Source organism: Augochlora pura, chromosome 1, assembly GCF_028453695.1.
Source record: "Augochlora pura isolate Apur16 chromosome 1, APUR_v2.2.1, whole genome shotgun sequence".
Classification (NCBI taxonomy): Eukaryota; Metazoa; Arthropoda; class Insecta; order Hymenoptera; family Halictidae; genus Augochlora; species Augochlora pura.
This window is the reverse complement of record NC_135772.1, coordinates 18,579,927-18,593,208: the sequence shown is the minus strand read 5'-3', so window position 1 is coordinate 18,593,208 and position 13,282 is coordinate 18,579,927. Positions and strand designations below refer to the sequence as shown.

General features: G+C 41.3%; 1 protein-coding gene and 2 non-coding genes across 4 annotated transcripts in view; all 3 read right to left on the bottom strand.

Annotated features, from left to right (window-relative positions):
- LOC144467705 (nuclear pore complex protein Nup88-like) overlaps positions 1-2,787 on the bottom strand; it is a 29,103-nt gene extending 26,316 nt beyond the window's left edge. The window contains exons 1-2 of one of the 2 annotated variants that reach the window (XM_078176623.1): positions 2,524-2,787; positions 1,925-2,314 (exon numbers count right to left, since the gene is read on the bottom strand). In XM_078176623.1, the coding sequence (XP_078032749.1) occupies positions 2,246-2,314; positions 2,524-2,733 (279 nt within the window). In that variant the 5' untranslated portion in view covers positions 2,734-2,787 and the 3' untranslated portion in view covers positions 1,925-2,245. Of the gene's footprint in view, positions 1-1,924; positions 2,315-2,523 lie in introns of those variants that run through there. The other variant, XM_078176629.1, reaches the window with a different exon arrangement.
- An 866-nt stretch (positions 2,788-3,653) lies between these two features.
- Positions 3,654-3,727, bottom strand: Trnat-agu (transfer RNA threonine (anticodon AGU)). Its single transcript has one exon. It is a non-coding gene; the product is annotated as a tRNA-Thr (tRNA).
- A 764-nt stretch (positions 3,728-4,491) lies between these two features.
- Trnan-guu (transfer RNA asparagine (anticodon GUU)) lies at positions 4,492-4,565 on the bottom strand. Its single transcript has one exon. It is a non-coding gene; the product is annotated as a tRNA-Asn (tRNA).
- Positions 4,566-13,282: the final 8,717 nt, after the last annotated feature.

Genomic DNA, 13,282 nt, shown 5'->3' with positions numbered 1-13,282 from the left:
TAAAAATGATTCAAAGTTTCCCGCGGCGGATGGTGGTTCCGATGGCGGAGCGGTTGACAATAGCGCGTCTTTGTCTCCACCCCGTACCACCGATGCTGCCCCGCGCCGCCTCTTTCGCCCTCCTCATCGCCGCCACCCTCCTCCACCTCCTCCTCCCCCCCTTTCTACTCTACCTCGTCCGTATCCTGCGACACCTATCTTCCGGTTTAAAGTCCCGCCGTGCGCGCCAGGGAGGAACCTCGCTAACTTTTATTATTTACGACCGATATTTCAGCCGGCAACGCGCATGCACCGGCCGCCCCGTAAAGTGCCTCTTGGGACCCAACGGCGATTCTTCAATTCAATTGACTCTCTCAGAAAAACGCCTCGGAACAACTGTAATCCGGAGGCGATTTCGATAAGCTTCCTGGGATCGTCACGGAGCGTGACACCTGGTTCGATCTGGATTGGCGAATTCGGGTTTCAGCTTGGCCAGCTGAGACGTCCTGGGTCTACTAAGAGACTCTCTACTGTGGAAAGGGACATTTGTCATGATGACATTATAATGATAGAAATTATAATAAAGTTAAGAATATCGATCACTAGAATATCCTCTTAGCTTACAATACGTCTCGAGAAGAGATCCTACGACCTCGCAGCCCTCCCGAAGATACTTCCAAACCGGTAGCAACTCGAAAGCTCGAGAACCAGTTCCGCCAGTCTCCCTAAAAGCCTCTATTCCATGAAAAAAAAAAAGGAGCCGTCGACAGAGGAACGTATACCCCGGCGAGATACGAATTGTCAGACAAGAAGGATTTAGCATTCGCAGGAGGTCGGTTAAGTAGAAGTTGCCCGATAACCGCGTCGAGCCATTAACCGGGCGTGTGTCGCTTAACGACGATTACCGCGAAAGCGTTTTCTCCGGCGAACTTTTGATTTCGGGACGATTAAGCGTCGGTTAAATTATGGTTCGCGATACCAATACATAGGGGGTGCCGTGGCGAGGGCACGCGCGTCCCGCGGGTTAATCGGTGTAGGTGCATACGCGCGCTAGTGGAAAATGATCACGAGGTAAATGAAAGGGAAGGACTCCGCGCCGTTCGCGCTGGCCCGCCGAGAATGGCCTGCAGAACGTTTCGTTCTCGCCCTGTGCTTTTATTTCATTTCAATGGCACCGCGGGATCAGCGGGTACATTAATGCTTGGCCAAGCGACCGAGCTTGCGCTCGCGCGCACCACCAGGGTTTGGGGTTGCGGAGGGAGGGGGGTTCGGGTGGCTGGCGCGGCCGCGGCCACGAAAGACCAAAAGACCGGTGAGGGGATAATTTATAGGAAATGGGTTGTTCGACGCTCCGGAGTAATTTAATTAAAATAAATGTCCGTGCCGCGGAGGAACGTTACCCACGGACCCGCGCGGTCCGCAACTGCGAATAAAATGCAAATTCAGACCCTTCAACCCGGTTACGTATGGGTATTCGTAGCTAGGTAGATAAAGAGCTCGAGGGGGATAGAGTCTCAGGGAGGGTCCGGTTCTTCTCTCCCTTCAGGGACCGATCATCGCTCGTTCACCCGTTGATTTGATAAGGGAGAATCCTGAAGAACCTCGCCTCTTTCTCTCTCTCTCTCTACTGTCCACTAACATTTTTCATTTCTACTGAAAAACTTTTCTTATTTTTACCGAAAAAATTCGTTCGTCTCCATATCTCATATCTGTGACTACACAGATATTTGTTTGCTTTGTTAAGAATTTAGATCAGTTGAAAATACTGCAACAGTATTTTTAAATTGATAAATGCCCGCACTGTATTCTCCGCATTTTACTCATAAGAATATTAAAAAAGTGTCTGAAGTACTTTTTATTGTACTAAAAGAACTAAAGAGTAAAAATATAAAAGTAAAGCATACTCCTAGAATGTTCAACATTTATTCTGTACATTATTAACAAATCTTGTTAACTCTGTATGATTAATGAAATAAGTATCATGGATTGAAAATATTCAATCAATTTCAGCTATGAAATAAAGTAGTGTAAGGACTAGAGATTGTCTTAACCTCGTCCTCTCCCTTCCCTGTGAGCGGCCGTGGCTTACCTCGTCCTCTCTCACAAGTGTAGCATCGATCTAACCAAGATCCTCTTATTTATACTGCCTCGTTGCTAGCCATGAGCGGTTAATAAACAAATTGGTAACTAAGCAGTCTGCCGCGTTCTCGACGCTTTGCGAAGTTTCGGTCGCAGTCCAGCCGATTATCGATCGGTCCAAAATCGGCTACAATACCGGTCGATAGCTTTTCTTTTTTTCATTTCCTTTCGCCTCGTTACAGTAGGAAATATCGTTCTACAAGACCGTACAAAATTTCAATAAACTGGAGCGTGTAATGCAAACATAATACTAACACCTATGCATCGTTTGAATTTAAATCGCAAGGAAAAAATAGACGCCTGCGCGGTCTGCTTCGACCGCTGTAGAGGTTAGGCGCACACGCACCGTTACGGTGTACATAAAGAATGATTTGCTCATTAAATAAGTAAGAATTAATTGCTTACCTGATAACCGGTGATTTTTGCGTTCTTGTTACGATACACCCCAAGATTTAACGTCAGCAAAGAGAATTCCATCGCGTCCCACGCGTATATCACGTTGTCACGAATTTCTATAATGTTCCGTGTGTCCTTTACATTCTTCGGCATATTGTTCTTCAACTGCCGGAACACTGGTATTTCATTTAATTGCAACGGATCCGTGTACGCACTCATTTCTTCGGAGATTGAGGTTAAAACGGTGCGCAAAGTACCAAACAATAACGAAGTTCTCGGCCTGAACGCTGCCGTATGGAGCAGCCAACAATCGAATAACGACGTCGGTTGGCAGCACTGCACGGAATCCATTTTCCCGCTGAAGTTCTGGGGATGTTGGTTTAAATAATAAAGAAAAATAGATACTGATTGTTTCTGGTGTTATGTAATATCAGAATCATGAGAGTTCTATGATATTACTCAAATGATATTTATTTTGCTATCTGCATAGAACGATTTAAATATGGCGGCCCGATGGTTTGTTCTAGGTATAGTCTATTTCGTAAACTATGAAATTTTACGCATATAAAGTATAGGTTAATTGCATATACGAATCAAGTATATGCACATTTATGAAACAGAAGGAAACGTCTGTATTAACAACACAACAATTAACATTTTTAATTTCGTATTGATTTGTGCCATTTTTTTCAGTAGATGAACAGAGATTCTCGTTCTCATTTTTATAATATAATCTGTGGTATCCTGTGATAAAGATACAAACTTAAATAAAGATTTGCAATTAATTTACAAGCAATCATAAATTGTAATAAGTATTATATAAACAAGAAAATGTGTTAGGTGGTAATATATCTGTTTAAAATAAAATTAAAGAAATAATAATATTAATATTGATTTTTTCAGGACGAATGATACCACATTGGTACATTAGGAATTTCATAAGGCTTCAGGTAAGCATTTGATTATTTAAATAACGAAAGATCCTTCCTAAAGGTTCTTCCATCGCTAAAAAATTCTGATAATTTATTTAATTTGATCCTTAGAATATTTTAAACAATTCTCTTCTACGTAGAGCTAGAATTATTTTAAAAAAATTAACATTCGAAGCAATTTTACAAGACAATTGTCAATTGCTTCAAAGGCCCCGGAGGGATTCGAACCCTCGATCTCCTGTTTACTAGACAGGCGCTTTAACCAACTAAGCCACGGCGCCGGTGAAAACCATTTTTCTAATTACTGTATTTCATTATGAATTTTTCAACAAATAATTATATATTTTTGATAATTCATTCCAATATATTTACAACAAATCATACCCCCAACTTCTTTTCATAAACTTTCCTTTATTCTTCTACAAATTTCAAGATAAGAATATTGAGGTTTCCGTGATATTTTTCTGGTGACTCTTTATTGAGATCTATTATTGCATATATTAGTAGTACATTAATTTTTTGAGAAACAGGTAAACCATGTACATTTTTATAATGGATTATGCATAGTTCATTTGTTCTCAACATTAAAAATTATATTTTTGTATGTGTATTCGTACATACAACGTATATAATTTTTATGTTTTAAATTCTTTATTGTTAAATAACTTGTAATGTTTTACATATGAATATTTGTATCCACAAACATTACTGCATGTACAATTAATATTATAAAATATACACACCTCTCTTTATCTCATAAATTACTTGTTACTCTAATAAATGACAAGAACATTATCTTATATTTTTCCGTGTAGATAGTTTCGTTTCAAAGTATTGTTATTATTATTTCAAGCAAGAATAAAGCCACCCTCTCATAAATTATATTAGTATCCATCTCGATAAATAGAAATTATTTATGTCGATCGTAAACTACTATTTCTCTATCGTAATTTTTACTGTCCGCAAAAATATTCAGCTAACTATTTCAAGCAATGGTGAGCTCGCTGCAACACAGCTCGTCTAAATGTTTAAAATCAAAAGTATTCGCCCCCGGGTGGGCTCGAACCACCAACCTTTCGGTTAACAGCCGAACGCGCTAGCCGATTGCGCCACGGAGGCCTTTTGATTCCCGAGTGCTTCAAAGTGAAGTAGTGCTAGATTATTTTTTCCCTTATCGCAGATGCAGCAGTAGCCAATTTTACGTAACTCGCGATAAACTTGTTGAATTCGCAAATCGTTTCCCAAGTCACAGCAAGTGTTCCTTATCAGAACGCTGTTACAGATTGTCTGCAAACATCTGGCACGTTTACGCATACCGTTCCATTATTAACTGATCATTCAATTTATTAAGAGAATAAATACCATTTTATTTAACTGTAATTACTTGCAATTAACATAGTGGATTTTATACTTCTCCACGTATTCTACAATCGAAAGAATAACTTATATCAGAAATTTTAATTTGTGGTTTCTCTATTTTAATTTGTGGTTTCTCTATTTTAATTTCAAACTCTGTATTTTAATTTTTAACTCTCTATTTTATCAATTAAATAACGACGCGATTAAATACTAAACTGTATTTAATCTATTTTGTTCTTTTCACATTTATCGAAAACGTTTTCTCCTCTATTATCCCATTGCCTACAAGTAAAATTGACTACGAAAACTGTTCGGTTCATTTATTAGTTCAGATTACGCGTATTCCACTGTAAAGCAATAAATCGTAATGTTCTCGTGGTGCCGCATGAATGATTAAAAATTACCCGAACAGATGCGAGAACGGGCAAGAACGCATTCGGGCATCGGGCCTGAAAGAAGGGCTGCATTGGAAGAGAACGGATAACGCGTGGTGTGCTAACCGGGAAATAGTCTGGCAGTTGTGTCGAAGCTATATACGGTTAATTAAATGGGGTTGGCTCATTAGTAACTGTCTATATGCAAGGCGATGGTCGAGACGCGATTGGAGGGTGGTCCCAAGGTGATTTATCCGTCACGATGGATCGCAGATGTTCGACTGGTACGTGGCGTGGGTTGCCACAATGCTGTAATTAGGAGAGTGTTTCGTTTATATGCATGCCTAATGAAATCGTGTATTCCTTTTTTCTTCTATGATAAATCGCTGACAGAGGCCATTGTCGTTGCATGTCAGACACACGCGATTGGTTCTCCTTTTCATTTCCAATCCGTGATTCTCATCGCCGTTTACGTCGTTCGAACCCCTTGTTTAGAGTCTGTTAACTTGAATTTTCTTTGGGTAAGGTGTTTGCACAGTTTTCTAAGCCTGGTGCAAAAGAATTTAGCAAACTAGACGGAGATCTTGATTTAATAGCTTCGACAATTTATAGAAGATAATTTTAAGTTTTACAGGAGAATAATTTTCTAGGAGTAGCACATGAAAAATGCAGGATTACTTTATTTACATAATTATTTTTCATACCTTGTAAATTACAAGTTATAATCGTAAGATCTGTTTAAGAACAATTAGCGACCACTTTTAGGGGTAGAGTCTGTAGGATAACATATAATTGTACTGTATAGAATACATTTCTAAATTAAACTGTATACATTTGAGCACTCACGCTTCAACATTATCGTTTTAATCTAGGTTCCCTGAGTTACCGTACATACAATTTCGCTAAGCAATTTGGTTCCTTCTAGGACATAAGTTTTGCCGGGCGCTTGTAGTCGTCCAAGCATTCTTAGATGGTATTAGGCATTTTTACCTTCACCTTGCACTTTTACCTAATAGAATTTCATTACAGTCATAGTGAAACTAAATCATGTGTCACTTAAGGCTATATAAAATCGGAAAGTATCGATTACCTCATTGGAGAGATTAGGGTTGAACGAATGCATAGATTTCTTTGCATAGACGCCTTGGAAGAATTAGCCTGGCGAAATTAGTGGTAGCAACAGCTTGTCTACACGGCCTGTTACACCGTCCAATTGATCCCGGTATTAGGCCAGGTTTCTAAGAACACTTACCCAGGAGAAGACACTTTGGTTTGGGCATGGTGACGTTAACGGCCCGTTTAAATTGTGCGTTTAATTACAAGTAAGAGACAGTCGCCAGAAAATTTATCGGTCACCGTTACTATCCCCCTTCGTTCCTAATCTACGAAGCAGATACCCACCGGCTAAATACAGGAGAGAACAAGTCCTACGCCCGCAATAAGACGCCTCTCGTTGCTTTTTACTGCCCATTCCCCCGCAACATGATTAGATTTATCAGAAACGTATGTGAACGGGCCCGCGGACCACGAACATCATTCTCGAGCACCACGGAAACAAATCAATTTAGAAAACCCATGGAAACCGCGAGCTTCGTTGCAAATGATAAAATTCCACTGTCGGATTTATTAGAAATCTTAAAATAAGAATTAATAGGTCTTTTTAGGTTTCCACCATTTGAACTTATGACAATCGATAACCATTGATAATGAAAAAGAATCTAATCAATTCTAAGATATTGAAGCTAAATGGTTTTAGATTTTAGAATCGCTGTTAATTATTTATCATTTAAATTTCCACTTTCAACCGATCGATAATCATCGCCAGACAGTTTGGACTCGCATAAAATTGAAGACCCGAATTTTTACACAAATGCTAAAGTAATATATTTCGAATATTTCAGGTTATTTTATAACACGCGCAAAGTAGCATATACAAAATGTTGTTTGCGATAAATTCTGGCGTGCGAGGGACAGACGTCGATTTTGCTACGCTATGTTTTCGGGTCCCTGGTGCTTATTGGATAGAAATTTACACCCATAAATCCGAGCGGTTTCCGTCGAGAGGTTCGGTGTTTCTGCCAAAAGTTTCCAGTCCCTCTCTCGTTCTCTCTCTTCCTCCCTCTCTCTCTCTTCCTCTCTCTTTCTCTTTCGCGTTATCTCCCTCTCCGGCTCTCTCTTTGATTTTCTCCCGCTTCGGTGCTGTCTCACTCTTTCTGTCGTTTTACACCCCCTCCCACACACCCCACCCCACACCATCCCCCGAAAACCGGGGCTCGAAAGCAAGGTACTTTGCAAGCCACGGTGGATGTCTATGATGAAGGTGAGCACCGCCAGTAACGATGTAACGGGTGAACATTGCTCACGAAATCATGACGAATTCATTCGAACTGCGAATTACCTTCCGGTCGACGGAGTTTCGCTAAATGTCCGGAAGAGGGTACATATGCAAAACGCGTGGATCATCAATATTCTATCGCGGTAAACCTGGCTCAGGAATCTGGAAATTCTGTCTTGCCCCGCCCCGGTGTTTGCTTACTTCGCCGGATAAATTAGAAACCGTCGATTAATCAACAATTCTGGTTCGTTAACCGCGTGTTGCTGCGTTACTTCGTTGCGCGGCCCATCCTCGCGCGCGCGGTCATTTCCCTTTTTTTTCGCGTCCCCGTTTTATTTCCATCGTGGCGATCGCACGCGATCCTCTTTTTCACCTTCCAATTAATTTCTCGCGATTAATACCCTCGCAAATTCGATAAACAATTCAGCGAAGGATATCGACAACCTGCATCGGAATTAGATTTGTGCGAGCAAAAGCGAATGAATTGTGGAAAGGCAGCAAATAAATTCTAGATGAAAGCATAGCTTGTCTCCAATATTTTCAGCGATTAAATTCAATCTGCTCTCACGTGTAAGTAAATTTAATTGACATAAGGTGGAACGATAAAGTATATGTTTAATTACGATTTAAACTACAGGCAATATTACTCAAAAAATTCCACAATAAAAAGAAATTGTACAAGAGTTTATCATTTTGTATATTTAAGTCTTCTTTGCTAGTATTTCGAGAACATAAAGGAAACAAATTTAGTATGTGATCTGTGAACAATTACGTAACAATTTAGCCACACTAATTCAGTATCGTAATAGCGTAAGTTATTTATTTCTGCCTATGAGAAATAAGAAGTGTTATTTTTTAGTAACACGTGTATCGTTTGTTCGTCAAATTTATTCTCGTTAAAATTTAAAGTTCAGTTAATTCATAGTAATTTTATCATCTGTTTCGCTTGTTTTTGTAACATTTTAATTATTTTCTAAATTACGCCGCTGTGATTCTAACCCGCTCGATTGCAGGTAATTACAAAGGTGGAAACAATTAGCTGTGGGTAAAAAACAGGACATAGCATAGGTGGTAATTATCAATCAGGGAGCAAATATACAGGGAGCCGTGCGCGTGGCAGAGCAAACAACGAACACCCGGTAGACAATACGTCTTAACACTCGTAGGTTATTGTGGCGTTGAAAGGGAGTAACTTATAGGGGCATTGGGAATTACCAGTTTATTATTAGGGAGATAGCATAGAGGGCCAAGATCAGGGGTTGCTGTTAATTCTCCTAACACTTGGCTCCCCGGAGAGAACACGCCGTCTTAAGACTTCTCCACCGTCTCAACCCATTCCGGGCGTGCAGCGCCGACATCTTGAATCGCTGCCGTGTTAATTAGTACGACTTTAAACGCACCCGCATGTGGTGGCAATCAGAATTCCCCGGGAATGATTTCGCTCGTCGCCGCGGCGAAAGATGTAATTTGTATTGCGAAGCTCGCCGCGCTACCGAACTTATCCGTGAGCTTCTGAAAAATTATTTTACTCGATCATGCGAACTTAGGTCTGCCGCTTTATGCCGTCCTCGTCTTAATAATTTATTTCAATTCGCTTTGAGATACGCAGTTCGCAGCTGCAGAATCGCAATGTTTGAGACCACGTTGACGGAAATTAAATAGCAATTTCTTTGCAATAATTTTGATAAATTTATAATAATCCTATGACAATAATTCTACAATAATTCTATATGCTATGCAGTATCCTCTGCATCTCGCTACGATCGCAAATAATTTTAATTTCACGCGAAGATCCCTGCATTAACGATCGTAACACGTGTCACGTGACTCGCTGGGCAACCGAACACCTTCATTTCGCCAGGAAGTTCAAAAGGTCCCCGAGGAGAGGAAAAGCGTTCGAGGGAAGGGGCAATGGGAAAATCGCGGTTTTTAACGCGGCCTGGTATGCGACAGATTATTTAGTTTTCCCGTTTCGTTGTAGATTGAGCCGCCCGTCCTTCGCCCGAGACGTCTCCTCGCGGAGAAAGGATTGCCATACGGTCTCCGTAGGGTCGAATAAATATATACACGGATAAGAAATTTCGCCGGGATGGAAGACGGGCCGGGGACGGGACCTCAGACAGACGTGGTGCAGCCAGATAGCGGAAGTAGTAGACGAGAACTTCCGATGGAACTGAATTGTGCTTCGGTCGCATGTAAAGCGTGGCAGAAATCAAATAGGGAGCCCTTTCCGACGCGACGTTTCCTGGAGCCCTTTCCATCGATCCGGGAACAACCGAATACACCGAAACCATCGAACGTCTTCGACGATTCGACGAGTTAACGAAAAATTAATTTTTTTCTATTTTCACGAGCATCGAGCAGGAATGAAGCGAAACAAGCGCGACGCCTCGCTTGATGTATTGATTTATTAATGGGGCCGGTAATGAACAAAAAAGATAAGGAAAAAAATTTACGATCGCCCCGTTGGGCACACACGGCGACGAAGTAAATTGATCGCGGCGCAAAGAAAGTCACGCTTGCGCCCTCATTAAATAGAAATAAACCGCGGGCAATAAACGGCCGCGGGCATTTGTCTCGCCCTTATCTGCGACATTTCATTAAGCACGAGTGCTTTCGGCTGAATCGCCAATAGGAATCAGCCGAATCAATTACGTCGACACCTAACGAACCCTGCGTCTAATTTCTTTGTCGCGAGCCTTGCTTTGCCGCTGATACTCTGCGCTATGTTACAGACAGAAATTATTCCTATATTCTCGCCTTTGATTGTAAAGAACAATAATTTGACTCTATTCTACAAAATTAAACTAACACGACTTTGATAGAAAATTTAATAAAATTTCTGTAACTTTCTGTAAAAAGATTTTACAATTTTCTGCTTATGGTTATTTTTAAGACTATAGTCTCTGCTTTCAGACTTTGTGTCCGCAATATTTTAAGATCATTGCTTAAAATTGAATCGGAATACTTATGCTATCATAGTTGAGATAAACCGCGTCGGTGTTTTTATCAGAATTAACAGTCGCAGGAGCGGAGCAATCAAGAAGGGCGTAAGTGGTGACTTACTAGGCTATTATCCTAAGCCCGGCAACGTTTCGGGAAGTTTGGAAAGATGAGCCTGGCTTTGACGTATGAAAGACGTCGACTGCGGGTACGTACGGCGGTGTCGTCGATCCGTCTTCCCTCGCCTTTCGCCAATGGCGAATCCTTTTCGTTCTACAATTCCTCCGGGTTGTATAAATGGTGCACGTGTCTGCCAGCCGGCCGCTGGCCAGGCTCCATCGTTCTTGTAGTAGATTGCTCTGTTCTCGGCTCCTTCGATTTATCAATTGGCTCCTTTCGGCCAGTCTCCTCCCCTTAGCTGTGCGCAACCCACGAGACGAGGTAAAAATAGTTCTCGGAACTTCTCAGGACTCGGACGCTGCGAACGCGAACGTTTCGATACTGTGAAACACGTTTACGCGTAACGAAGACTGGTTTTTGCTACTTTGGGAATTAGTTTGAATAGAACTTCGTTGTTTGTTATTTTTTAGATCTTATTTTGCTGCTTAAAACTTTTACGTTTTAGTATTAATATTTAGTATTGCTCTTGAAGTAACCAAATACATAAATAATTAAAAGATCAATATACTTTCGGAATTAGTTTAAATAGAACTTCGTTGTTTCTTATTTTTTCGATTTTATTTTCGCACTTAAAAATTTTAAGTATTAGTTCTAACATTTAATAGCGCTCTTGAAGTAAATAAATACATAAATAATTAGAAAAATAATTCTGGGATGCGAAATCGAAAGAGCGTTTTCTCGCCAATTATCAAACGAAAATAAAACTATAATATATTCTTTCCAGATGTTGCGAATATTTTGAGGGCAAGACAAAATGAAAAGTATTATTATTTATTCATAATCCTTGCCTATGCGGCTTAGGATGGCTTCCGGTTTACAAATTTTCCTACTTCTATTTGTATAAACTATAACTATTTACATTTTTTTTGTTTTACATCTTAACCTAGAACTTAACACCTAAAAATCCTTCTTCCGTCTTCATTGCACCTTTCTTTGGCATCTTTTCCCATCCTTATTGCTATGTTTCTTTTTAGTTTTCTTCTTTTTCTCTTCCGCTCTCCCCTTCCTCGTTCTGTCTCCGCTCTCTCTCCACGTCGCTTCTCCTCCTCTCTTCTACTATCTTTTTCAATTCTGCTAGCCCCTCTCCTCCTTCTCCCAAAATTTCTTTTATGCTAGTTCCTCCTCCCGTCCCACACTCCACCACATGTTCCATCGTTTCCTCTTCTCTCTTACATATTCTGCACATTCTTTCTTCCTCCTGCCTCCACGTCTGTCTTCCCCTACTCTCATTTCCACACCTGAATCTTGCTATTAACGTTCGGTCTTTCTTTCCCCTCCTACCCCTTAGGTATCCCGGTAGTTTTTCTGTTACTATGCCCTTGTACGTTTGGTTATATTTTGAAGCCTCTATCTGTTCTTTTCTCTCTTCTTTTCTCTTCGCTTCCAGCCTCTCTCTTAACTTTTTATAAATTTTCTTTGTTTCTCCCCCCTCTTGTTCCCTAATCCTTTCCATCTCCTCCCCCTCCAGCCCCAGCGTGTTTCTTGTTTGTCTCCTCTTTTTCTCCCAATCGCTCCCTGTGTTTTTCTTCTTTTCAATTTCCTCTATACACCTCCTCACAATCTTTTTCTCTGACACTCTTGCTTCTTCTTCGTACTTCATTGCTCTTTCCAATGCTTTGTCCCTTACTTCTTCACTCTTCGTTTCTTCTGTCACTACATAGTTTGGCGTGTTTCTATCCAGCCCCAATATCCATTTAATGTACTTTCTTTTTACCCTCTCCAGCCTCCCCTCCCTCTGCCACCCCCAGACTTCCGCCCCGTAGAGAATTACGCTTTCCACCAGTGCAGCGAAAATTCTCATCCTTCTCTCAAATGATTCTTTAAATAATTTTTCTCCTATGCCCCAAGTCCTCTTCATCGCTATCATTGCTCTCTTGAATCTTTCATCCAGGTGTTTCCCCATTTTCCCGTTTTTTTGTACCATATAGCCTAGATATTTTACCTCTTTCACTTCTTCTATTTCCTCTTCTCCCCACTTCCATTCCCTCAAAATGAAAAGTACAATTATACAGTATCTTGTTCGTCATCCCTAGATCGCCTACTTTTCACGACAAATTCTAGATAAATCTCAAAGTGGTCACAACAGACCTAACCGGTTAATATCTCGCCCCTAGCCTTCCTACTCTTTTCCAACCAAAAAACTCCAATTACAAAATTTTTGCGGTCCACTGTTAAAACACGGTGAATCTTACATTCAACGGAAACAAGGGTTGGAAAGCCGGTTGCCGTAACGCCGGCACACGAGCCGCCCGCCAGAACAATATCAGGTTACAATTATACCGAGCCGAGGAGATCGCAATAAGAAGACACCGCGCGTCTCTCGTTCGAGGGGTAAGGGAGAGGGGAGGGGATGGGGATGGTTGTTAATTCGTAACTACGGTGTGCGCGCATTACCGAAAAGCCCCCGGCTCGCATGATACGCATTATCATTCCGGCGGATTCGCGATGCGTGTGGACGCGGCGGCGGCGGCCGGCCCGGCGTGTTTGCAGAAGACAGTTCCGCCCGAAGTCGACCGCCCACGCGCGCGCACACGCGAAGAGACAGCGGGATAACGCGGGTATAGACGGCGGGTGATTCTTTAAGCGTGAAATAAATAACTCTGCAGAGAGAGAGAGAGAGAGAGAGAGAGAGAGAGAGAGAGAGA